Below are 25302 nucleotides of genomic sequence, written 5' to 3'. Positions count from 1 at the left end.
TTGTATTGAACACTGAGGCAGTGGGGCTGTCATAAATCTCTCCATGATGAGACTTAAAGGGGATAACAATAATATTGAAACAGGTGGTAGAAAGGGCGGAATCGCCGTTAATAGAAATGTAGCCGTATCGCGGAGAGGAGCTGGTTAATCTATGCCTCACTCCATGCAGCCGGATTCCAGCGAGGGTTAACCTTGTCTACATCAACACTTTGCTGCTCACAAGCAGGACAGGGAATCACAGAGTTAACTGTGAGTGTCAGTTCTCAAGAATTCTAATATGTCCCCAGCGTGGTCCAGTCATGTGACCACATATATAAACAGCCACCAGACTTTAGGAAAATTGGTAATGTTGTAAAAAAGAGTAGGGATATGTGTCACCCAGTTTCTTTAGTGTGACAAGTCCAAGGTATATAGGCTGGCTCAAACTGTTAATCCCTATGTGGGGAAAATATGGTTGCTCAGTTTAACAGCTCACAATACAATTTCTCCTTAATTAGCTATCCAAGTAAGGGGCTAGCAAAGTCAAAGGGAAGGGGATACACTGTTGGTAGTTAGATCTCCAACCTCCTAAAGTGCGTAGGGCACCGTCACAGGACCTCAATTTGTCGAACTCGCGGCCCTGTTATTGCCCACTCTTAGTGCAGGGGGTACCAGCAGGTGTAAATACCTTAGTGTGGCTGCAAGGGGTGAAGCAGGTGCTGGAGAGTCCGGCCGTCACAGACACTGGATGGGGAAGTTGAAACGCCACTGGTCCGCCGTCCGTGCCCGTGTTGCGGCCTTCCAAAATGGCGGGCACTGCCAGCTAGCGCCGATCGTCGCAACCCGCAGGAGGAGATGGATCCCCTCCCCGGCTCTGCAACTAGCTCGGTCAGCTCTGGGGATCTTCTTAAGGAGGCTGATGACCCCCGAGGACACTGCCAGAGGACGTAGCTATGTCTTTGGGTAAGTAGCCTCACGGAGCACCGGAGCCAAGCCTCCCTCCAGAATGGCTGCCAGACCACACCCCTGAAGACTATGACTTTAAAAACTGTGACTTTAAAAACAAGAAGCTGAGTACTGTGACTTTAAGACACTGAGCAATACTGTCCTCACTGAGGACTTGGAAAGAACTCTGAAGAATACTGTGCACTCACTGTGGACTTGGAGACGACTGTGAAGAACTTGTAAATAATAATAATAATAATAAAGTTATTTATATAGCACTTTTCTCCTAATAGGACTCAAAGTGCTTGCATTAGCCTTCTACAGCTCAAAATACAAAACAAACTTAACAAGGGACATTAGTGAAATGCTCGGGTGAACAGGAAAGTCTTGAGTGTATTTTTGAATGTTTCCAGAGTGGAAGCTTCTCGAACTGAGTGGGGAAGTGAGTTCCATAGAGTCGGAGCCACAGCACTGAAAGCTCGACCCCCTGATGAATTTCAGGGAAATTCTGGGTACTGTTAGTAGCTCTTCATCAACTGATCGCAGTAATCGAGTGGGACAATAAGTGATCAGAAGCTGCTGTAGGTATCTTGGGCCCTGGTCATGTAGAGCTTAAAAAGTCAGTAAGCCAATCTTATAAATTATTCGCCATCTTATAGGCAGCCAGTGAAGGGAATACAGAATGGGTGTTATGTGGCTGGAGCGGGGCTGATTGGTTAATAGCCTGGAAGTTGTATTTTGTACCATCTGCAAGCGGTGCAATTCTTTTGCTGGGAGACCAAGTTAGAGGTCATTGCAGTAGTCAATGCGCGATGATACAAATGCATGCATGATTTTAGGCCAGCGGCGGCTCCTGCCTTTAGACTTAAGGGGGCTGCAATTTTCTGGCTACTGCTCTTTGCAAACGGTCATATATTTACAGGTTATTTTGTTTGATTTGCTCTGTACTAGTTTTTGTGTGCATTTGCTATAAATACATGTTGTACTCATATGCATCCAAACACAGGTACAGAGCAAAATACATACTTTTAATAACTTTAATATTAATTAAAGTACACAAAATGATACTGTTAATAAAGATTTACACACAAATAACAGTTTAAAAAATATTATTCACAGTGGCTCAAATATACTTTAAAATAAAAAAAACTTCCATGCATACCTTCCTTCAGCTGCATCACTCTGAGTGACTCACTGAAGTCTGGGCATGCTCACTGCAGAGGAATTCCTTCTGGGCTGCACAAGCAGCAGCCCATAGAAGCACTCTAGCTCTGAGTGATTTGCACAGAATGGCTTCCTGTTGGAAGCTATTGCTGTCATTACATCACATACTGGCAGCCCAAGAAGGGGAGGGGTTTCCAGTCCTGTGTATTATGAGCAGTAGCAGCTTCAAATAGGAAGCTACTACATGCTGAAAACTCCTCCCCACAGGAGAGAAGGTTACACAAGGAGCCTGGTGAGATGAGAGACATAGCCAGCCAGCACCAGAGCTGCGGAGGTAGCACACATCCCCCCCCCCCCCCGGGACGGGAGCTTTACACAGTCTGATTTTAAATGGAGGGGTTGCAGTCCTGCAGCCCTATAGCAGGAGCCGCCACTGCTTTAGGCAGATCTTCTGAGGGAATTAAGTGCTTGATTCTGGCTATATTCCTTAGATCAGTGTTTCCCAACCTTTTTTCTCTCCCGTACCCCTTGATTAGGCTTTTCATTGATGAGTACCCCCTCCTCTCAATTTCAAATATAGACAGTACTTATGAGTGGAGTGGAAGTGAGCGGTATGCGTATCCTTATGCATGTACTTATATTAAGGAGTAGCGGACAGGAATCTTGCCCTTCCGTGTCTGACCGCTGGCTGTGTACTGTCTCCAGGGTTCCCACTTACACCTGTAGGATTAATGCCACTGCTTCTTCCACCCGTGTCAGTGCAGGGCAGATAATCGCTGATGTTTGAGGGCAGCATGGGTAGCTCCCATTGGATTGCTGGTCAGGCAAAAGCACAATGAGACACTGATGACGCTGAAGGCAGAACCATAAGTCACACAACATGGTTCTTCTCCATAGCGATGGGTCTTCTACTTCTGTCATCAAAATACTTTTTTTCATCTTCCGCCATTACTAATATTATTTTCAAGTACCCTCAACTGGTCTGCAGAGTACCTCTAGGGGTACTAGTACCCCAGGTTGGGAACCACTGCCTTAGATGATAGGATGAGGATTTAATTGTGGCTGATACCTGATGTTTAAGTGTCAAGCCATTATCCAGGACATCACCAAGATCCCTCACATGTTCCATATTTTGAAGTTCTGCACCCCCACACGTAAGTCCTGTTGGTTCGCTCTTCTGCAGTCTTGTCCCGTGACCTATAATAAGCACCTCTGTTTTATCAGGGTTCAGTAGCAGCCAACTGGCTTTCATCCACTCCTGTAGCTCAGCTAGACAGCCATTTAGGGTTGGTATTGGGTTCTCAGTACCTGGAGCAAAGGACAGGTATAGTTGTGTGTCATCTGCATAGCAGTGTTAAACCAGGCCATGATGTCTGATTATTTCACCCAGTGGTAGCATGTAAACAGCAAAAATCATGGGAGATAATATGGAACCCTGCGGGACACCACATGGAAGTGGCACTGGTGATGATGAATAGACTCCAGAAGAATCTCTCTGTGACCTACCAGTGAGAAATGATTTGAACCAGCTAAGAACAGAATTTTTTCAGGCACTAAATTAGAATATCGTGGTCCACAGTATCAAAAGCTGCTGAGAGATCCAGAAGGATTAGGATTAAGCAGTCACCTCTTCTCTTGCCTGTCTCTTGCCATCAGAAGATCATTAAGCACACAAACCGGGGCTGTTTCAGTGCTGTGTCTTCTCCTGAATCCTGACTGGGATGGATCATAAATATCATGGGCTGACAGGCGGGTTTCTAGTTGAGTTGCTTCCACTTTCTCAATAACCTTTCCTAGAAAAGAAAGGTTTGATACCGGTCTGTAGTTGCTCATGCAGTCGGGGTCTAAATTTGTTTTTTTAAGAAGTGGTCTAACAATTGCTTCCTTTAGTGGCTCAGGAAAAATGCATGTGGAATATACTGAGACCTTGGAGACGAGTGTGAGGAACTTGGAGACAACTGGGAAGAACTTGGAGACAACTGTGAAGGACTTGTAAATGACTGTGGAATATACTGAGACCTTGGAGACAACTGTGAAGAACTTGGAGATGACTGTGAAGAAGGCTGTGAACCTTGAAGTTGACTGAGAATATGAAGCACACTGAACACTTGGATACAACACTGAGATTACTGTGCAGATTGGGACCTTGAAGACTGAATGGAGGGATACTTGCACAGACTGTGACCTTAGAGATAGAATGGAGGAACACTGCGTAGACTGAGACCTTGGAGCAGGCAGAAGAATATGAGTCACCTGAACCGGAGAATGACCAGATGACTAGGTTGGATACTCTGGAATATTACAGCAAACAGCAAAATGTAGCAAGGGCTGGAGTATGGATGTCTGGAACCTGAGATTGACCACAAGACTGGACTGGATACTCTGGAATATTACAGCAGAATGAAGCAGGAGGTGCACAGGTGCTGGTAGCACTACTGGTGCAAGTACTGGAAGCAATTAAGTCAGCCAGAGGTGAGCTCATACCACATGGAGCTAGAAAGCAATGATGCACAAGCAAGGTGTGCATCCAGATCTGTGAAGATAAACCCTTAGAGTAGCACCGATTGGGTGGCAGGGTGAATAGGAATTGCAAAACCTGAAGCAGTCTCTGAATGAGGCCAACAGGGTAAACAGGAGACTTGCATGATTCTATTCCACTGGTACTGTAACTACAGAGATTATGGCTGAAGTAGAACTCTCCCAGGTGCTCATTTCTAGCAGAGGTTCAGGACACATGATAGTAGTCTAGCTGCAGCAGGCTGGGACACACAGGACTGGAAAGCAGTTATGACAGAACAATTACACAGGATTCAGGCAGGATTGAGACAGTAGCCCCTCCTTCAGGGTGGCCTCCGGACACCTTAGGAAACTTTAAGAAAAGTCACAATTCAGCCTCATCATCAGAACAGGTGGACCATCCAACATCGACATAAACTGAATTATCATGCCATCGGATGCGATAGTGCGATAGTCAGGATGAAGGAAAACTTGGCTAGGTAAAAGAGGACCACTAGAGAAGGGATTGGTTCTAAATCCCGGCGGTCAGAATACCGGCGTTCAAAATCCCGATACCGGAATCCCAACCACTCGCTACGTTCGTCACACTAATTTATTCTCCCTCTATGGGTGTCGTGGACCCCCTCCTGGGGCTCTGGATGCGGAGGACCCCCTCTTGGGGCTGAATGCGGAGGACCCCATCTTGGGGCTGGATGCTGAGACTGTGGGCCCCCACTTGGGGCTGGAGATTAGATATTGTCAGAGTCACTCTGTTATTAGACTTGCGGAGGGAACAATTCCAATTGAAGTGGTCAGGATTACCACAGTAGAAAAATAGGTGCAGTAACCTGCACCATTGGCATTCAGATTCAGAAAGCTTGGACCCCCGCTTGCCCTGGGCAGGGATTTAATTCAGGAGATTGGGAGCCTTTTCAGATTCAATGGGCACTGTAACTGAGGTTTCTTTCACTTTGGAGCTGTAAGTGGTGGGCTCCACAGCATCAGGAGTGCAACTTAGTAATGTATAAATTATTGGAAAAATTTTTGACAAGAGTTCTTGTAACTGGACGAGCAAGTGCCGGTAGGTTTCCATTGGTATTGCTTTCAAAGTTTGCATAACCACTTTGAAGTCACTATCCAAATTCATGGGCTTGTGCATGCTGTCACGACTGGGGAATTGGTGGACCCAGGAGTGACTTAGATGGTTAGCTGAATACCAAATGAAAAGAGTTCATGGAAGCAAGTGGGTAAGGTGAAAAAAGTTTATTCTCACAAAGTAAATTATGGCATAGATGAATGCTTGAAAGAAGGTGAGTAACAAAAACAATATAAATACTTGAGATGATAAAGTAGACTGTGGTTTTGACAATTAGGAACTGAAGACTGACTTTAACGCTGAGGAACTGAATACGGTGACTTTGACACTGAGGATCTGAAGACTATGGGCGAGATTTATTGTGTTGACCGTTTTTCTGAAAATGCGATTTTTGCTCAAATCGCCCTGTATCGCCGTTTTTTAAAATCGCATTTTTTTCCAGAAATCGCATATTTAATGAGGTGTGTATTCCGGCATGAAAAGTACGAGAAAGTGCGATGTAGGGCGATTTTCGGGATGAAAAGTGCGATTTTTTAGTCATGAAAAGGTGCGATTTTGTTAAAATGTGCGATTTTGTGATTAAAAAATAAAATAAAACTGGCGTGAGGTCCCCCCTCCTGTACATAACCAGCCCCAGGCACATTGAGCCGGACCTGGTTCCAAAAATACGGGGGACAAAAAGCGTAGGGGTCCCCCGTATTTGGCTATTTACAATGATGCTAATAATCTAAACCTCATACCAGAAGAGCCTCAACAACATTTAACAAATAACATACACAATGATTAAATTATACTTTATAGCATACATATTGAGATATCGATTTTCGTTTTAATTAAAATTACAAGACTTAACTCACATGTCTATATTTCGTATAAGCCACTAGATGGCAATAGTGTACATAAAAGAGATAGGGAACAGTCATATTTCTATATTTTTCCATGCATTATTTAGGTACAGTCTATATAGAGTGGGATAACTAAATAATGCATGGAAAAAATAGAAATATGGCTGTTCCCTATCTCTTATAAAATTATAAAATAATAAAACCATACAGTATTGATTCATGTGAAAAGTAATTGATTCTTATAATATAAACGGAGTAGACAATGTAAAATAATAATATTGCCATCTAGTGGCTTATACGAAATATGGACATGTGAGTTAAGTCTTGTAATTTTAATTAAAACGAATATCGATATCTCAATATGTATGCTATAAAGTATAATTTAATCATTGTGTATGTTATTTGTTAAATGTTGTTGAGGCTCTTCTGGTATGAGGTTTAGATTATTAGCATCATTGGAAATAGCAGGCATATATGCACATATATAAATGAAAGCAAAAAACGGCTTTCAAAATGAGGCTTGGAATGCATATATTAATAACGGTATGAGGCTTGATTCCTAAAGATGGCTGTAATAGAGTGGAAATAAAAAGGAGGCTTGGAATGCCGATTAAAGATGGCCGCGGAAGGCTATTAATATAAGAGACTGAAAGCAAGGACTGGAGCGCATTTAAAGATGGCTGCGGAAAGCTACAAGTATAGGCACTGAAAACGAGGCCTGGAGCGCAAACCCGGAAGTGTGGCTTGAACAAACCCCGCGAACGGGACTGCTATAAAATGGCGGACATGCATAGGTGACAGCACAACTGAGGAAGCCGCTGATTCTACATACAGGCGGAGAAATGCATTTTGTTGCTGATTGCAGCTGTCTAAGTCCAGTGACCGCAATCTTGCTGCCGCGAATACCTACATACAAGCGGCTATTATCTGCAATTGTTTGGCGAATGTCTCTCTCTCCATAAACATCAGGGGAGCACCTCAATTGAATTAGAGGTTGAACTGTCCATCATTTGAGCCGGATATAACCACCATCAGAGACACTCTCAATATTTCTGTGCGGGACTGGTAACTATATATGCCTTGCTAATCAGTTAAAACCAATTGATGCCTGAACCTGTAATTAATATTCTAGCCTCATACCAGTAATATCCAGAATAAATAATTAAGCCTCTATGTGTTATATGTAGTTTGTCTTGTTATGTCCTATGAAATAAATTATATATAAAGTGCACTTCTTATTGTCTATGTTTATGAGATATTTTTATTCTTAATTTTCAAATAAATTTTATTATTGAAATATATTGGTTATTATTGTGCTAAGCACGACTGCGTCCCTTGGAAGTACATGTTAGTATAAGCTACATGTCCTTTTTCTTTCCCCTCTATCAATCATATTGGATGGTGTTATTTAGGTGGAGTGATGATCCTTACACATGACTCAATGGTAAAAATCCACAAATGTATACCCTCTCCTTATACTCATACACTTCAAACAATTCCATAGAAGAGATCTGAGTATCAGAAAGAAACCTCTGGCCTCAGATCTAGTCCATGAGACCTTCGGGTGTCAAATTCCCCTCGCATTAGATATCACCCATACTGCCAGGAGAATAATTAACTTCCAATACTTACAAGTATTGACAGACTTAACGGATAACATAATGGAGAAATATGATGACGCATTCCGATACACCGGAAAAGAGCTACAAGCCTATAGAAGAATTGGTTCTGCACAGGAGGTTATGAACAGATTAGAAAAGTGACCTCCTGGTAGAGCCCAATGCATTGGTTTAAGAATGGTCCCAGGAGATCATAGACTACATAGAGAAACTGTTGCTCTGTATAAGTGGTGTCATCATATTATCCAGCTTGTTATCTAAATGTATGCGGTGGGTAACCCGGGACAGAAAGAAACACACAGAAATAATGAGTATAAGGACAAGTGGTCCTTACAGAAGACTCAGGACTTGAATATAACCCACAGATAGAAACCGTAATACAGTAAGGGATACCATACCTAGAAATGCATGTCTGTTTTTGTTCCCTTACTCTTGTTATTACATACCCCTTCTTTTAAATTTTTCTAATTTCTTCTATCTTTTTCCTAGCAGTGTAATAGTGTACCTATGACTCCCCTTTCTTTTTCTTAAATACACCATATCTGGAAAATGTAAATAAATGTAAAAACCCCTGTTTTTATTTTTGTCCCAAAAATTTGTACCCCTTGTCACCCCTGAGTAAATTGTTAGGTAAATGTGCTCCCCATTTATCCATAATCTAGGATAGGACATAGAGCACAACGGTTTATTCCCCATTTATGTAAAATTATGTATGTGTTTCCAGGTATTGTGAAATGTGACAGTTTTATTTTACTGTCAAAGGGTGGACTGTGGAAAATGAAATTGCACCTCTACACCATTAAGGTATTACGACCACCCTTTACGCAATTCCAGTACGCCATTTGCGTCTTAGTGGCTTAAACTACCAAGGTCGGACATGAAACATTAATGGTTAATTCTTAATGATATGTCCCCTCTTGTTTTTTTATGTTTATGTTTGTGTGAAACCCCCTGAGTAAATCCAGACTTAGATATCTAGTCTGTGTTATCTCTTGATTCAATATGTGAAGACACCAAATAACGGAACAATGAACTATAATTCCAATAGAAACTAGTTTTCCCTTATGCTCAAGACAAACGAGCACATGGCTCTGACGATACTCCCATGAACTGGACGATGTCCCCATGAAGTTGAGAGCCAATGAAGGGATGCCCAGTCCCCTCTCCTTTATCCAATGACCATCCAATGTGACCCCACACCCCCTTGCTTTAAAAGCCTAAACCCAGGATCGCTGCAGTTAGATGTGATCTAATCAAAACACATTCCCAGGATCTTGGGGGAATTCTTATCCAATCGTGGTCTCTGCTTCCTTTGACGGTAATTGTTATCCTTATATGTGTCAGTTGTTATGTTAGCTGTACCTGCATTTATACCCATTGTAGTAATGTTTCTTTTCCATGTATAAGCTGTACTGCATTAGTCTATAGTTTATATATGTTATTTGTTACATTGTAACCCCCTGTGTCCACTACGGACTTCAATATAATAAGACACGGGGTCAGATCCGTGATCTCCATATAACCAGTGTCTACGTGTATCATTTCTTTATAACTATTAGCGGCATCTCAGTCGCAGCACCAGCCTTAATAGTGATCGATTTGTATGTCGACTGATATAATCAGTGAATTAATGGTGATCCAAAGGTTATAAAGATATATTCATTGCATAGACTCTCATTGAGAGTCTCATACGCTAATGCGTCTGAATGGCACGTTTAAATAGCTGTGCGGCTGCATTAGACATAAAGTATATAAAGTGTAAAGCTTTATTTCTTATAAAGCCAGTGAATAGGTTAAACCTGTTTGGACACCTTAGAATGGATTCAGGAGCATCTAGTCATTTGCAAATGTGTTTTACAACCATTCGCATTGTCATGTCAGTGAATGGAGAAGCTCCGCTCTTTATCAGGATGCAGTTGCCAGGGGTAACCTGTTGCTTCGTTTAGAAGGTAACAAATACAGTGTAACTACTACATTATCCACTAGTTTATTAAAATAACGTTTTTAATATAAAGCTCTCTTCCCCTTTGCATCCTGAAATTAGTGGTTAGAAACAATGTAAAAGTAATTAATTCAAAAGAATGGTGATTCCTATTTTACTAAATGGCCGTTAAACAGCCACGAATTGCTGGCCAAATACTCCAGGAAAATACACTTTCTTTTCCTGGCGTATTTGGCAGAAGCCTGCACGGATCAGTCAGATCCGTGCAGTTTCAGTGTAAAAAAGTGCCAGCGGGCCCTTTAATGCCCCGCATGCTGGGACTTGTGGTTCTCCAAGTCCCAGCATGCGCGGAGGCTTGCTGTGACTCATAGTTCCACAGTATTAGTGTATAGTGTATTCTATTTTTTTACACTTAATCAACCCGGTGACCACAGCCCAGGGAACCCCTATATGGTTGGTTTCCTGATTTTTTATTACCAGCCCCATCTCTTTCAGTCTGGTGCTGGTTACGGCTGTGGGGGGGACCCCACACCTTTTTTACATTTATTTCTTTATTTTTCTATTTTTTTTTTACACATTGCAGCCTGCACGGATCTGACTGATCCGTGCAGGCTGCCTATACGAATTTGTATTAGAGGATGTATCTATGGCCGCTTACACGAATGAATACGACATTGGAGGTTTACAAAGCAGTCATGTCTGACTGCTTTGTAAATTACCCTCCAGAACACAAATTTGCATATGGCTGAAACAGCCGTATGCATTCATATTCATTTGTATTAAGAATACAAATATGAAATATTGTATTTATATTCTTAGTAAATTTCACCATTATCTTGGCAGCCATTACCATTTTTTTTACTATTTGACACTATTAGCTCAACATTTATAAGCAGGGATTTTTGAAGTAGAGCACCATGTTCTGGACGTCATAGTTATGCTGGCACATTGTAATTCTACATGCAGAAACACCCTCAGTCTGTTGCTATTGTGCTATTAAAGCCATATAACTCTGGTTTTTTATATACAGATATATGTATTACCCCCACACAGTCTGGAGTGCTGGGTCCTGGTAAGTGGGTCTGGGGGGGGGGGGGATTAGGGCTGGGTCTCTGCAGATGGCATGGAATATGCAAAAATAGTTGCCATCTTAAAGGAGACAGCCTGTAGAGATCTTACAAGACATCTAGTGCCTGTCAGGGGAAGGAAGTGAGCACAGCAATAACTGGTAATGGGTGGTCACTCAAGAGAAGTTTGTCCTTAAGTGTAGTGTACCACACATATACAGATGGAGCCACTCCCATCTAAGCGGCTCCCAGCGAATTGCCTGGCACATCACGGCTCGAATGTGCCATATTCGCCGCAAAGTATGAGTGTGAGATGTTTGGGCATTCATGTCCTGGTGAACAGCATGCCAAGTCGGGTCACCTCGTCTTGCAGGCGCAACAGATGGTGGAAGCTCCATCTGTATCCCCTAATACACATTATGGTTCATAATGTTTGATCTCTTATACTATCTAGTACTAGTGCCCCTTACACATTATGCCACCCAGATTGAGCTCACATTATACCACCAAAATTTACATTATGCCACCTGGAATGAGACTAAATTCTATTTATGCCACATGGAATAAGTCAAAATTCACCTGGATTGATACAAAATTCACATTATGTCACATTATGTTTCTGTCCCTAAAGGGACTCAGGGACAAAGATGGCGAAGACAGAGACTGCGAGGATGCAAGGACAGAGAGATGGTGGGGATCAGGCACAGAGTGTCACACTCTGCTTATATTGTGTGAATACCTGATACTTTGACCTCACCTATGTCAGCTGATCTCAGCAGCCTATCACACGCCTGCAGCTGAGTGATACTCCCTGTGAGAATTCCCACTGATACCACTGCCAGAAGCAAGTTGTTACTTCCCTGAGCTACATGCTGTTCCTTGTCTCTCATGTGCAAGTGAAAGATTCTGTTATCTGGCCCAGAATTGCAGTTGCTGTGATTCCCTGTACTCCAGCTAAGTACTTCTCTGCATGTAATCATCCTGCTGATATCCATCTAGCAAATGCAAGCTTACCAAGTTCATCCCGCAAACTCCAGTGTTACCTGCTTACACAGCTGACTGCAATCACCATCTGCACAGTACCTGGGGAGATCCACTCTCAATTTGCCGATCCAGCTTTTGTTTCCTGCATGTTGATTCCAAGCTCTTACCTGAAGTCATCCAGTCCTGCACAGTATAATCAGTGTCCTGTGCCTCAGGTACTCACACCATTCAGCATTATACCTGTGTGTATCCAGCCTTCTGATTTACTGTTACCGACCTGGCTATCCCTGTGACCTGATCTATGTCTGCACTATGCTCCCAATATGGTCACCAGCGACCATATTTCCAGCGATTATAGCCCATATTGCTGCCGTGTGTACATGGCTTTACTGACCTGGCTTATTCCTGTGACAAAGAACCTGCTCAGTCCTTGTGTACCTCCAGCCATCTGTTATTTGCTACCAACCCTGCTATCCTTGTGACCTGCTCCTGTTAAAACCTTGTCTGTCTACTGCTCCTTCCAGTGTAACCAACACCTGTACGAGAAGCCTGGGCAGAGGGCCACGACTGACGTGCCGGGTGCCGCAAAAGCCCAAATCCTGCTTGAAGGGGTCACTGGCAGAAAACCACCGGCACCGTTAGACTCCGCGCCTCTGCTCAGGTTTAGTCAAATTCCCACACAGGTAGTGTCCTCATCTGAGATCCGTGACACAGAGATTGTGGAGACACAGGGACAGAACTGGCAGGGACAGAGATGGCAGGACCACCCCGCAGTTTCAGCAGTGGCGCTGGTGCAACCCCAGGGCAATGAGTTCTGGGCACATACAAGGAACCAGGTACAAAGTATGATCAGACTGCCACTTTTCTCACCATCCTGCATCTGTAGGATGTAGTCAAAATTAGATGCATCCAATCTGCAAAAGGGACTGATTTGTACTATTGTCATTTTATAGTGTGAACGCTTGGCATGAAAACACTTATCTTCTACTAATAAATAAATGGTTTTGCTGCAACTCAGAATCTCTAAATATTATTTGTTACAGTACATAAAAAAAATCATAATAAGATATTGTACTTACCACTGGAACAGTTTGCAGACTGAAAATTTCCACCAGGAAGGCATGTAATCTCTGCACGATCTGCCCCATCTGGTGTTCGGTATTGATCTTTACAATAGAACGTTACTTTCTCTCCTTCCAAAAATACATAACGTGTAGGATGAACATATGCATTTACTAATGCAGCAGCCCCAGGGTTACATATTACTAAAGAAGGCACAAAATAAACAAAATCAGCAGCATATTGGTGTGACCCCTAGTAACAAACATCACAATGATAGTTAAAAGACAAAACTAAAAATGATTTGAAAGTTGAAAAGCTAAATGTAAGCTACAGAACTGTATCCTCTGTATTACCTGCAAAGCCACAGGAAATCTGGTTGCTATTAGAAAGATTTGTTGTGTGTCTATCACTAATGTGTTGTGTATATCACTAATGTGTTGTGTATATCAGGGGCGTAACTATAGCACCGCAGCCCCCGCCACCGCGGGGGGGGGGGGGGGGGCGCTGTGCATGTGGGGGCGCCGGGGGCTGCGGTGCTATAGTTACCCCCCCAATCCCCCGCAGACTTACGTATCTTGCTGGTCCCAGCGGCTCCGTTCTTCTGATGAGGACCACAACAAAATGGCCGCCCCCATATAGCAAACAGTTCTCTGAAACTGTCTGCTGTACGGGGGCGGCCATTTTGTGGTGATCCTCAGCAGAAGAACGGAGCCGCCGGGACCAGCGCGATAGGTAAGACTGCGGGGGAGGGGGTTAGCATAGGCGGCGGGGCCACCGGGGGGGGGGGTGCTTGACGGGGCGGCGGCGGGGGGTGGGTATGGGCGCCCCCCCCTAACGGTGTATATCACTAATGTGTTGTGTATATCACTAATGTGTTGTGTATATCACTAATGTGTTGGGTATATCACTAATGTACATGGACAGAGTTAAAAAAAAGTTGCAGCTCCTTTGCCTGGCGACAATTCCTACTCCGAATATTTTGGCTTCCTGCTTCTGTTTGACTAAATTATACTTAATTGTAGTATCAGCATTCTAAGCACATTTTCACAACTGACACATTTATGTAGCATAATGTCTGATAATAACTACAATCAGTGGCCCTGATTCTAATTGACTCGGTAAACTGCAAAGCTCATTGTATCGCCACCCCGGCCAATGCACGCCGGGGTGTCACGAAGACATATCCCCTCTCATGTGCGATGTGCCTGCAGCTGGAAACATCATTAGATGGTCGCCGACCATCGAATGATTTCTCCAGGGCTCACAAATATAAGTGAATGGAGATATTTGCGGGCTTCCGGATGACGACAGGGCGGGCGGCTGACGTTATGTGACAACAGACACCTTCCTGGCACACCTCGTCCCACCAACAATCCCATGGGAATGCCCAGGAAACGCTGGGGATTATCATGGGCGACACCCATCCAACCTGCTGCACGCCCCTAGGCTCGGCGACTGTGCAAGTTGCTGAGCCTGTTCGCCCAGGGACCCTGCACATACGCATAAATCATTATGCGCTTACGCAATAAAAAAAACATTGGTCATGTAGGGAAATGAATAAATTGGAATGACCCCCAGTATCAGAACGTATCTTTTCTGTATATTGCTGATACCAACCATTGAGTTTGCAGTGTAAATAAGTAAGCAGAATGGAAAAATTTAGGACTGTATAAAATACTATGACCAATTCCAATGTTTTCAGCACTTGCCATCCCTTCCTACAGTACACAGCTAAGTTCTAAAAACACAATTTGCTGAGTGCAGTATAGACTAGATTAGAAATACCCTGATTTATAGTCAGTTTTCCAGTGTTCAATTGTCAGTCAGATTTTCCTATTTGCAGATACATTATTATATGTCAGGCATTCACAGCAAGCAAGGTTGGTGCAAGGTGTTTGTATAAAGAAGAAAACACAAATTATAGACATATTCTACAAAGGATAGAGTACAAGCCTGTCTATAAATAAACCATTGGATGTCTTGTTCACCTGAGCAACAAGGTATACAGTTGGAGCCTCTCTCAACTTTGTTCCTTAGGTCATGGCTCACCATGGCTATCCTATTGTTCTCAGCAGCAATACAATACATAGAACAATACAGTAGTGGATTAGTAGAGTAAACCTATTACTCACTTAATCCATGGACCTGGCTCTACCATTAGGCAGTTTTATGCAGTTGACAGGGGTACCAGAATCTGGGGGTGTCCTGAATATAACAAAATTAAGGATGACTGAGAGAGCGGCATCCTTGTTGAACTTAATGAAAATTGACAGGTGTTGGACTTCTAAGACACCACATCAACACTTTCACCTGAGGACCTGGGAAGTCAGTATTGGTGTGTGGGTGGTGGTGGGAGCAGTAAGCTGGTTTTGCCTTGCACCCTTGGGTATATATAAAATCATGCAACCAGCAGTAACATTGCATTTTACATGTAAAGGAAGTTTCACTGATTAAAGAAGAAAAAGACAACTTACTTAAACATTTTGGTTCAGGATTCCATCCCATTGTAGTACAGTAAGAAAATTCCCCGTTATTTTTTCCTAGTGTCCGAAAACCTTCATTACATGTATAATAAATAAATGCACTGGGTCGTGCTGGAAAATAATATTCTTTATAAAGCTGTCCATTAGTCACTTCAGGCCGGTCACATGTCTTACCTGCGGAAACAAAATGAACATATTCTGCTAAGTCACATAAATGCTTTCAGTCTCCTCAGTGACATACTGTACTGGAGTTTGCATTACATATTGTCCTACAACCTGTCCTTAAGAAATGATAATGGGTCATTTAACAATTAAATAGAAACAAATAGAAACAAATAGTAATGTAAATTTGTTATCATAGTTGTTACTAAAGTGATAAAGGTAAAGTACTTACAGTAAAAGTACCCAGAACAAAATAGAAAAGAAAATGGTAGAACTTTTGCTGATACAAATTTTATGCTGTTTATGCTTTTTCCAGCACATGCAACATGAAAATGATCATGCCAAAAAGTGTTGCCTGTGTAGATTGCCTCATGTGGGTTTTGAAATATATAAAAAAATTGTTATGGCAAAGTGCAACTGTATAACACCAATATTAGCCATGCTCAGCTTTTGCCATGATGTGTCCTATTCATGGAAGAGTGGGTACACCTAGTGTTCCCACAACTATGATGCCACAGGAATCTAGTGCAGGGGAACCGTTTCCCCCAACTGAACGATAAATAGGTGGACACTGGCTGGAAGTTTCCACCTAACTTTCACAAGCTGTTCTGCCATCTCAAGATTAAGATGATTCCTTGGTGGCTAGCAGTGGAGATGGAGGCGGATTAGATGGGAGTAGTTGCTTAACTACTGTAAGGCAGCCCCAGCTGCCGCTTGGAGGAGCAAGCCGCAGCGAGATCTGTGTGGGCGCTGGTACCTGCTCAATGCACTGACATGCTGCTCCCTGCCGCTGCCCACATGCTGAGCACCGGAGGCAAGTCAGCTGCAGTACGGGTGAGGCCATGGCAGAGATGACAATTCCCCCCCCCCCACACTGATTCAATTGACTGTACACAGAGCCGGTTATTTGCTACTGTGTACAGGATGGGCGGGCGGATGGGCATGCTAGGGCGGCCTGGGATGCGTTGGAGCCAAGGGAAGCAGCAGTGTCTGCTGGTCTCTCTTCTTCTATCCTGCTTCAGCTTCTCTGTTATGCGTGTGACATCATCACATCACACGCTGGAGAGGAACTGGGGGGGTCTTTGGGGGCAGGGGGGAGCAAAATTTATAGTTACGCCACTGAATGGGAGTGCCTTCAAATGTTAACTGTTTTACTGTTTTTATCTGAAACCATTGTCTTGGTAAACTTGTCTTAATTGAACAGACTAATTTTGTTACATAGATAACCAAGAAATGATATGCCATCAGCTGTTATCATGAATTTTGTTTGCTTATATCACATTCAAAACAATAATAAATCCAGAATATATACAGTTTGTATATCTCTAGGGTGAACCCCTTTGGAGTCCACTTTGCTCCAAGATTCTCAATCACCCACCATGTTTTGCCTCTTCATGGGTGTAAAAAATACTTGTGATGGCTTTCCTTATCTGTAATTGGTAGCCAAAACAGCTCAGGTTGAGACACGGAAAAAGGTTTATTAGTTTTGACCTCTTAGTAGGTTGCAAGGAAGTTATTAATGGTGTTAATCTTTTTCATCATTCTGCAGTCCTAATAGGAGCTGCTTCTCACGTATATGGTTTGTGCGAACAAAAAGTACAATTTATGTTGAAGAAAGTTAGGGAGCAGGAGATCAATGCTGCTCTCGGTGATCGCTGAAGAGATGGCATGACAGTGAATGAAAGGGGGGAAGGAGTGCAGTGTTAAGGCTGGTGTTGCCCAGTCACTGGGGGAGCGCTGGGCATGCCCCCGATAAATGCTTAAAACGGGGGTCACGGCACTAGCCCATGCCCTTTAGCTGATACCACACCCACCCATGCAAAAGCTCCGCCCCTATTACATCTCGCCCCAAAGTCTTGAGGTGTCAGAAACCATTAAGTCTATGGAAATAATATAGGCCCTTATTCTGGTTGGTGCGGTCGAGCCGCATATGCGGCTCCGACCGCACCAGACGAATCCCCGCCCACCCTACGGATCGCCACGGCCGTCCGTACACGGACGGCTGGCGATCCGCATAAAAATGGTGGAGGCTACGCCTCCACCATGGTGGGAGCTGCCCCCTGCATTCGATGGTCGTCGACCATCGAAGGCAGGTCCGCACGCCGCGGCAGCTCCCGCAAGCTGAGACCACACGGACAATCGTCCGTGTGGTAGCTTGTATGGGGGCTGAAAGCTGACATCCGGCGACGTCAGCTTTCCGCCCCCATGAGTTGCGTCATGCCCTCATTAGCATGCGTACGCCCCGCGTTTGCATGGGAACGCCCATGAAACGCGGGGCGTATACATAGGGAAATGAGGGCATGAAGCCCCTCACTCCCCTATACGCCCCCTTTGCGGCGTAGTAACGTTATGTGCGGCGAATTCGCCTGCACATGCGCAGATTGACCTCTGCGCATGTGCAGACGGAAAACATCGGCGGTACGGCCGCACGCGGGCCGTACCGCGCGAATCAGAATAAGGGCCAAAGTGACGGGTTTGTAAATACATATAAAATTGTGTTTTAGGAAAAGCAATCTGGTTCTGGAGGTCAAAGAAAGAGTAGAATATGCCTCCAGGGTCCATGGATATGTTTGAGACCAGTAAATTTAACATCGGTTGTATTAAGATTATTTGGTGGAATTTTAAGAGATGATATGCAGGAATATTTAATGATAAATAAGATAATCAGTGGTAACCAGCATGGGTTTGAAATGAACCAGTCATGTCAAACTAACATAAAGCAATTTGTTTTTATTGGATAATAACATACAGGGTTATAAGCACAACACTACAGTGTAGTAGAAGGAACAGGAGGAAAAATAACGTATATTTAAGCACTAGTTAGTTAACCTAACTAGAATAAAATTAAAAAATCCCAGTTGGGGATATGACATCCAGACCAATTTCTCTAATGGGTTATGTAAAAAACAGGTTGAACTTGATGTACATATGTCTTTATTTGACCTTTCTTACTACAGTATGTTACTATGACTGAACTTTGTTGATGATTGTAGTACGTGAGTTATGGAGAACATGAGGTAAGGGAGATCTTCATCCCATTCCAGCTTATTATCTTGCCTGGTGGATGTTCTGCTGTAACTCTCCACCAACCCATTTGTGGGTGGTAAACTGAGGGTACGGAGCAGTGCTTTTCCCAAAAATTCTGCCATTACTTGGGAGAAAAATTGAGTTTTCTGCGGAAAGATGTACTAAGCCTTTAAAAGTGATAAAATGAAGAATGATAAACCACCAGCCAATCAGCTCCTACCTGTCATTTTTCATACACAGCCTTTGACATGGCAGCTAGGAGCTGATTGGCTGGTGGTTTATCACTCTCCATTTTTTCACTTTTCAAGCTTAGTACATCTGGCCCCTGGTCTGCAAGGATTTCTTTAGGGATTTGACTATAGAGGAGTAACAATTCTTTGGTAGTCTTAGTCTTGGTATTATGCAATGGGTGGCGTAGTCCAAAATTACCAGGATATGTTGGTTACTGTGTTTTGTTTTTTTCCCTGTGAAAGTACGAAGTTCATTATTTTGATAATGGGCATTGGGACCAGAAGTTCACTTAAATAAGCTCTGGGATTGTCCTCTTGCACACTGGACACCGCTGGCAGTACATTTGAATTCAGACAAGACTCCTGGCCATTAGAACTGGAGCAGGATATGGTCCAGGGTTTTCACTGTCCCAAGATGTCCATATGGGTCAGGCAATAGGCCAGGGCTTGACAAATACTGGGTGCCAGGTCGCCACGGCGACCAGATTCTGCGTGGTCCCTGACCCCCACCCCCCTTCCCATGTTCGCAGCAGCGGCAGCAGAACACATTTTTAAAATACACTTGGTCCTGACTCCTGCAGCAGCCAATAGAAGTCCCCCGCGCCGCCGCTGCCTCATCCAATCACTGCAGGGTGGCCTGAGGCTGAGACCTCTGACCTTCCTTCCCTGCAGTGCGTCATCCTGACAGACGCTGGGCACCGAGTCCCCGCAGAGCCGCTGCGCCTCCTGACTCTACCCACTAACAGGGGTCTTTCCACCGGCCCCGCAGCTGCACCTCTACTGGCAGCCGCACCTCTGCTGGCAGCCGCACCTCTTCTCTCTGGGGCACCGTGCCCCACCGCTTCTTGCTGCGGGACAAGACCGGATTCCAGCATGCAACCCCGAGCAAAAGGGCATGTTTCCCCTGGGCAAAAGGGCATGTTTCCCCTGGGCAAAAGGGCTTGTTACCTCTGGCATCAAGCATGCAACCTGTAGCAATGAGCATGTAGGTAAGCGGCACTAATGAGACATAATATGTACTAAGCGTTACAGCATGTGGTATTATATGTAATGGGCATGCCAGTGTTTTGTAGAATGTGTAATGGGCATTACGGTGTGTGGCATGTGTGTGTGTGACATGTGTAATAGGCATTGCATTGTAAAAAAAAATCCACGCCTTCGGCGCGCACTGCCACTATTTTTAGTTTGTCTGGCTCCTACACTTTCATGCTGGCTTCTAGATTTAAAAAAAAAAAATGTCAAGCCCTAGTACTAGGCCCATGGTCCCTAATAGCTTGGCATTAAGCCTGTGGCCCCTAGTAGCTGGGCGCTAAGCCCGTGGTCCCTGTTAGTCAGACACTAGACCATCTTAAGTGTTTTAAAAGGTTCATACAATCAATCGTGAGATGACCAGTTGTATGCAGCAGATTGTAAGACGGATTGTGTGCACATTGAGTGTCCAAAAACCACCAATTCTGGCCATTCCCATGGTAATTCCCCGATGACGTGGGTGTGAGGGGCGGGCAGCTGACATCAGCGGATGTCAGCTGCCAGCCTGCTTCCTGCACAGGGTGCTTGCAAGTCTGAGACACCATAGAGGGGGTCTCAGATCATCAAGCACTGTAGAAATCATTCAATGGTCACCTACCATCGAAAGATTTCTCCTCCAAGGCTGGGAATGGAGGATTATGGAAATCATCCATTCACATGGCTGCTGGGGTTTAGAGGGGGCGCGGCATCAGGGGGACTGGCAAGGCCGCAAAATTTGAAGCCTTGCAAGTCAACCAGAATAAGGACCGTACAGTGAGCATATAATAGTGTGCTGCTTGCAACTTATAAGGTGTTTATGTGTCTACATATGTTGACATAGACACCAAAAAAACATTTAAAGCTCATGTCGACCTTTTCAGTGTCGACCATGTCTGTGGACCTTTTGCTTGCATTGACCGTCTGTCAATGTTGACCTTGAGTATGTCAACTAATTAAAGGTGTCTACCTTCCCACTGTCGACCATTAGTGGGCGACCTAATAACTGTTGACCTAGAGTCAATCTATCATTTATACCATAACCTTATGGCTTACTGTAATATGGTAACTTGGGCACTGTTATGTGATGCTGTATACAGTAATATGAACTGGGGAGACTGTCATAATGTGAATTAGTGTTACTGTGCTGCATACAGCATGTACAGTAAGTGTACCGGCAGCCCTGCAAAGTGACATACTTGTGAACTAATGAAGTACTATAGTTTAGAAAATGGTACTTGTGTATTATAGCGGCGCCCATCGCATCGCATACCATAAGGCATGCGATGGTATGCGATGTGACGCGATATCGCGCGATATTGTACAATGTCATACAATTTTAAAATTGTATGACATTGTATATGGCACACAATGCCATACAATGCGATGCGATTAAAAATTGTATAAGCACCCTAATGGGTGCTTACAATATGAAATGCACCCCCACGCCACCCCCCCACTATAAACATGAACCCGAAGTGTGGCGAGCGCAGCGAGCCCGCGAGGGGCGGCGGTACGCGTCCTCCGACCTTTTCATACCCCACTATCCACGTCGCAGTGGCAAACGCAGGATTTTCAGAAGGGGGTTTCCAGAGGGGCGGAGCAAAGCATGGAGATGGACACTTAGGTGACCCAGTATATGCCGGGTCAGTTAAAGTATTAAAGATAGACCAAATGTATATAAATAATAATAATAATAATAATAATAATAATAATAATTAATACACACACACATATATATATATATACCTACATAACAGCAGTGTAGACCCCTGGGCATAGCAATGTATTGGGGCCCCTACAGATCCTCCAGCGGTAGGGGTGGGGGAAGCTTTGATGTCCCCCGGGTGGTAGGGGGTATTATATCAACCGCTCAGCATGTAGGGCCTGGTTCAGTAATTTCCACTAATTACCCCTGTACTGCACTGATGGTGGGAGATGGGGTGGGAGAAGGGGGCATTGGGCTGAATGAAGGGGCCCTGATACATAACTTCCAGGGTGGTAGAGGATGATAATACGCAGAGGAGGGGTGTACAGTGGAGCAGGCTTATTAATCATAATTTTCTGGTGGGAGGACAGCTTGCTTGACTGCAGATATCTCCAGTTCCCAGAAATAGATTTCTTAGCTTTTAATGGAATTAAAAACTAGAGAATCCCACCTACCAAATGGTACTGGGAACTAGGGGATTAGATTTCAGCAGGCAGAGCAATCTGCCAATGAGTATATAAAACTACATACCAGGTGTGTGGAGCTGGAGCAGTAACCAGCTGCTGGAAGGCTGATATCTCTCGTTCTGGGAACAGTATAGACAAGCTTCTAGTGTCCATCAAAGGGGGAGAGTCCCAGCTTTTGGAATATAACCTCAGAAAATTCTAATTCAGACAGAACCTGAAATATCTGACTGGGAAGGGCAATTAACAGGCTTGGATGGGGACCACTGATTTGAAGTCTCCAGATCCCAAGGGCCGATTTTTAAAATTCTTGTACCCATGGAAAGAGGGGACCCTCAGCTTTCAGTCTAGGAAACTTAGACTCCTGGGGGGGTTTCTGGGTACTCAGAAACCCCCCCTGCGTGCGCTACTGCGTCGGCGTGGAGTTGAGAATAGAAAGTATGGCGAGCGCAGCGAGCCACCGAGCCCAAAGTGTGGCGAGCGGACGCGGATTCCTTCACAGGTATCGTCATCCCCTCGTGGGCTTCACAGGTATCCACGTCCCCTCGCGGGCTTCACAGGTATCCGCGTTCGCTCGCCAAGCTTCGGGATCGGTGGTTTGCTGCGCTCGCCACACTTTCTATTCTCAACTCCACGCCGACGTGGATAGTGGGGGAATGAAAAGGTCGGAGGACCAGTACCGCCGCCCCTCGTGGGCTCACTGCGCTCGACACGATTCGAGTTCACGTTTATAGTGGGGGGGGGTGGCGTGGGGGGGGGATTTCACATTGTAAGCACCCATTTGGGTGCTTAAAAACACCCTTATGCTTATACAATGTTTCATCGCATAGGGGGCAAAAGTCGCGTCGCATCGCATCGCATGCCATCGGGTGCATGGCATGCGATGCGATAAAAACATTGCGCGATGTACATCGGGGGCGCCGCTATAATACACAAGTACCTAGAAAATAAACCTGGGCACTACTATGGGGCAGAAAAGGGCCAATTCAGATGTGGTTAGAGATTCCTTGATAGCTCTGTATGGTAATGCAGCAGGTGGTATGGTACTTGTGTCGGCATAGCGTCCCTGTCAGAATCAGTGTAGTGTTCCCACAGCCAGCATAGTCAGCATCCCTGTCAGTATCAGTGTAGTGTTTCCGCCCGTTCGCGGCTAGCCGGAACTTTAGAAGTTTTTTTCACTCTCCCCGTAATAATTTTGAGGGTGTCGCCTAATCGTGGGAGGTGGCCATGCCTCCAATTTGGCCATGTACCCAATTTTACCGGGGCCCAGCATACCTCTTGGCAGCCCTGCATGCAATATATTGCATTTGATCTCAGCCAAGCCTACCCGGCTCAGAAGCAATCCAACAGATTGTACAATCCAACATATTGTACAATGTCATACAATTTTAAAATTGTATGACATTGTATATGGCACACAATGCCATACAATGCGATGCGATGCGATTAAAAATTGTATAAGCACCCTAATGGGTGCTTACAATGTGAAATGCACCCCCATGCCACCCCCCCCCACTATAAACGTGAACCCGAAGTGTGGCGAGTGCAGCGAGCCCGCGAGGGGCGGCGGTACGCGTCCTCTGACCTTTTCATACCCCACTATCCACGTCGGCGTGGAGTTGAGAATAGAAAGTATGGCGAGCGCAGCGAGCCACCGAGCCCGAAGTGTGGCGAGGGGATGCGGATACCTTCACAGGTATCGGCGTCCCCTCGCGGGCTTCACAGGTATCCGCGTCCCCTCGCGGGCTTCACAGGTATCCGGTCCGCTCGCCACGCTTCGGGATCGGTGGCTCGCTGCGCTCGCCACACTTTCTATTCTCAACTCCACGTCGACGTTGATAGTGGGGGTATGAAAAGGTCGGAGGACCAGTACCGCCGCCCCTCGTGGGCTCGCTGCGCTCGACACGCTTCGGGTTCACGTTTATAGTGGGGGTGGGTGGCGTGGGGGTGCATTTCACATTGTAAGCACCCATTTGGGTGCTTAAAAACACCCTTTAGGGTGCTTATACAATGTTTCATCGCATAGGGGGCAAAAGTCGCGTCGCATCGCATGCCATCCGGTGCATGGCATGCGATGCGATAAAAACATTGCGCGATGTACATCGGGGGCGCCGCTATAATACACAAGTACCTAGAAAATAAACCTGGGCACTACTATGGGGCAGAAAAGGGCCAATTCAGATGTGGTTAGAGATTCTTTGATAGCTCTGTATGGTAATGCAGCAGGTGGTATGGTACTTGTGTCGGCATAGCGTCCCTGTCAGAATCAGTGTAGTGTTCCCACAGCCAGCATAGTCAGCATCCCTGTCAGTATCAGTGTAGTGTTTCCGCCCGTTCGCGGCTAGCCGGAACTTTAGAAGGTTTTTTCACTCTCCCCGTAATAATTTTGAGGGTGTGGCCTAATTGTGGGAGGTGGCCATGCCTCCAATTTGGCCATGTCCCCAATTTTACCGGGGCCCAGCATACCTCTTGGCGGCCCTGCATGCAATATATTGCATTTGATCTCAGCCAAGCCTACCCGGCTCAGAAGCAATCCAACAGATTGCTTCTGCAGCTGGTGCAACTCACATGCAACTAAAATGCAATGCGCACGGGACTGTGCATCGCATAGTACCTGCTGTCAATCACATGCAATTTGGATGTTTTTCATGCGATTGATTTCCGCAATTGCATGACGAGAGAAAAAATTGCATGTAAATCACTCAAGTGTATAGTGGCCTTAACAGTGTATAAGCTACTAATTATTTTGTATCTACTTGTAAGTAAAGGTGGCCATACACTAGGGCAATTTATGTGAGGCTTGAAATGACATGAGATTTCGCTTGAACTCCCCGGCAGCTTCCCGGGAGTCCTGCATGTCAGATTCTGTACTTGAGTGCTTATTTCACATAAGATATATTGCATGCAATTTATCAACCTGTGACAAATCACATGCAATTTAACTACTGCACACACATGTACAATACAATTTTCCGGATGAGTTGTACTACAGGGTGCTAAGGGGGCTGACCTAAATAGTGCTAT

The 25302-nt window shown here is 44.8% G+C and overlaps 1 protein-coding gene across 10 annotated transcripts in view; it reads right to left on the bottom strand.

Moving 5' to 3' along the window:
* Window positions 1-25302, bottom strand: part of LOC146026277 (complement factor H-like) — a 960333-nt gene that overhangs the window by 403491 nt on the left and 531540 nt on the right. For all 10 annotated transcript variants that reach the window (XR_014454407.1, XR_014454408.1, XR_014454409.1 and 7 more), the window contains 2 exons: window positions 15674-15856; window positions 13217-13402 (listed from right to left, as the gene is read on the bottom strand). Coding sequence is in view for 1 of the 10 variants with exons in the window: in XM_083156809.1 (XP_083012935.1) it covers window positions 13217-13402; window positions 15674-15856 (369 nt within the window). In the remaining 9 variants the exon portion in view is untranslated. The remainder of the gene's footprint in view (window positions 1-13216; window positions 13403-15673; window positions 15857-25302) is intronic.

The sequence above is a fragment of the Crinia signifera genome, chromosome 8 (genome assembly GCF_055691185.1).
Source record: "Crinia signifera chromosome 8, ASM5569118v1, whole genome shotgun sequence".
Lineage (NCBI taxonomy): Eukaryota > Metazoa > Chordata > Amphibia > Anura > Myobatrachidae > Crinia > Crinia signifera.
The sequence above is the reverse complement of the archived record's forward strand: the minus strand, read 5'-3'. Positions and strand labels throughout refer to the sequence as shown.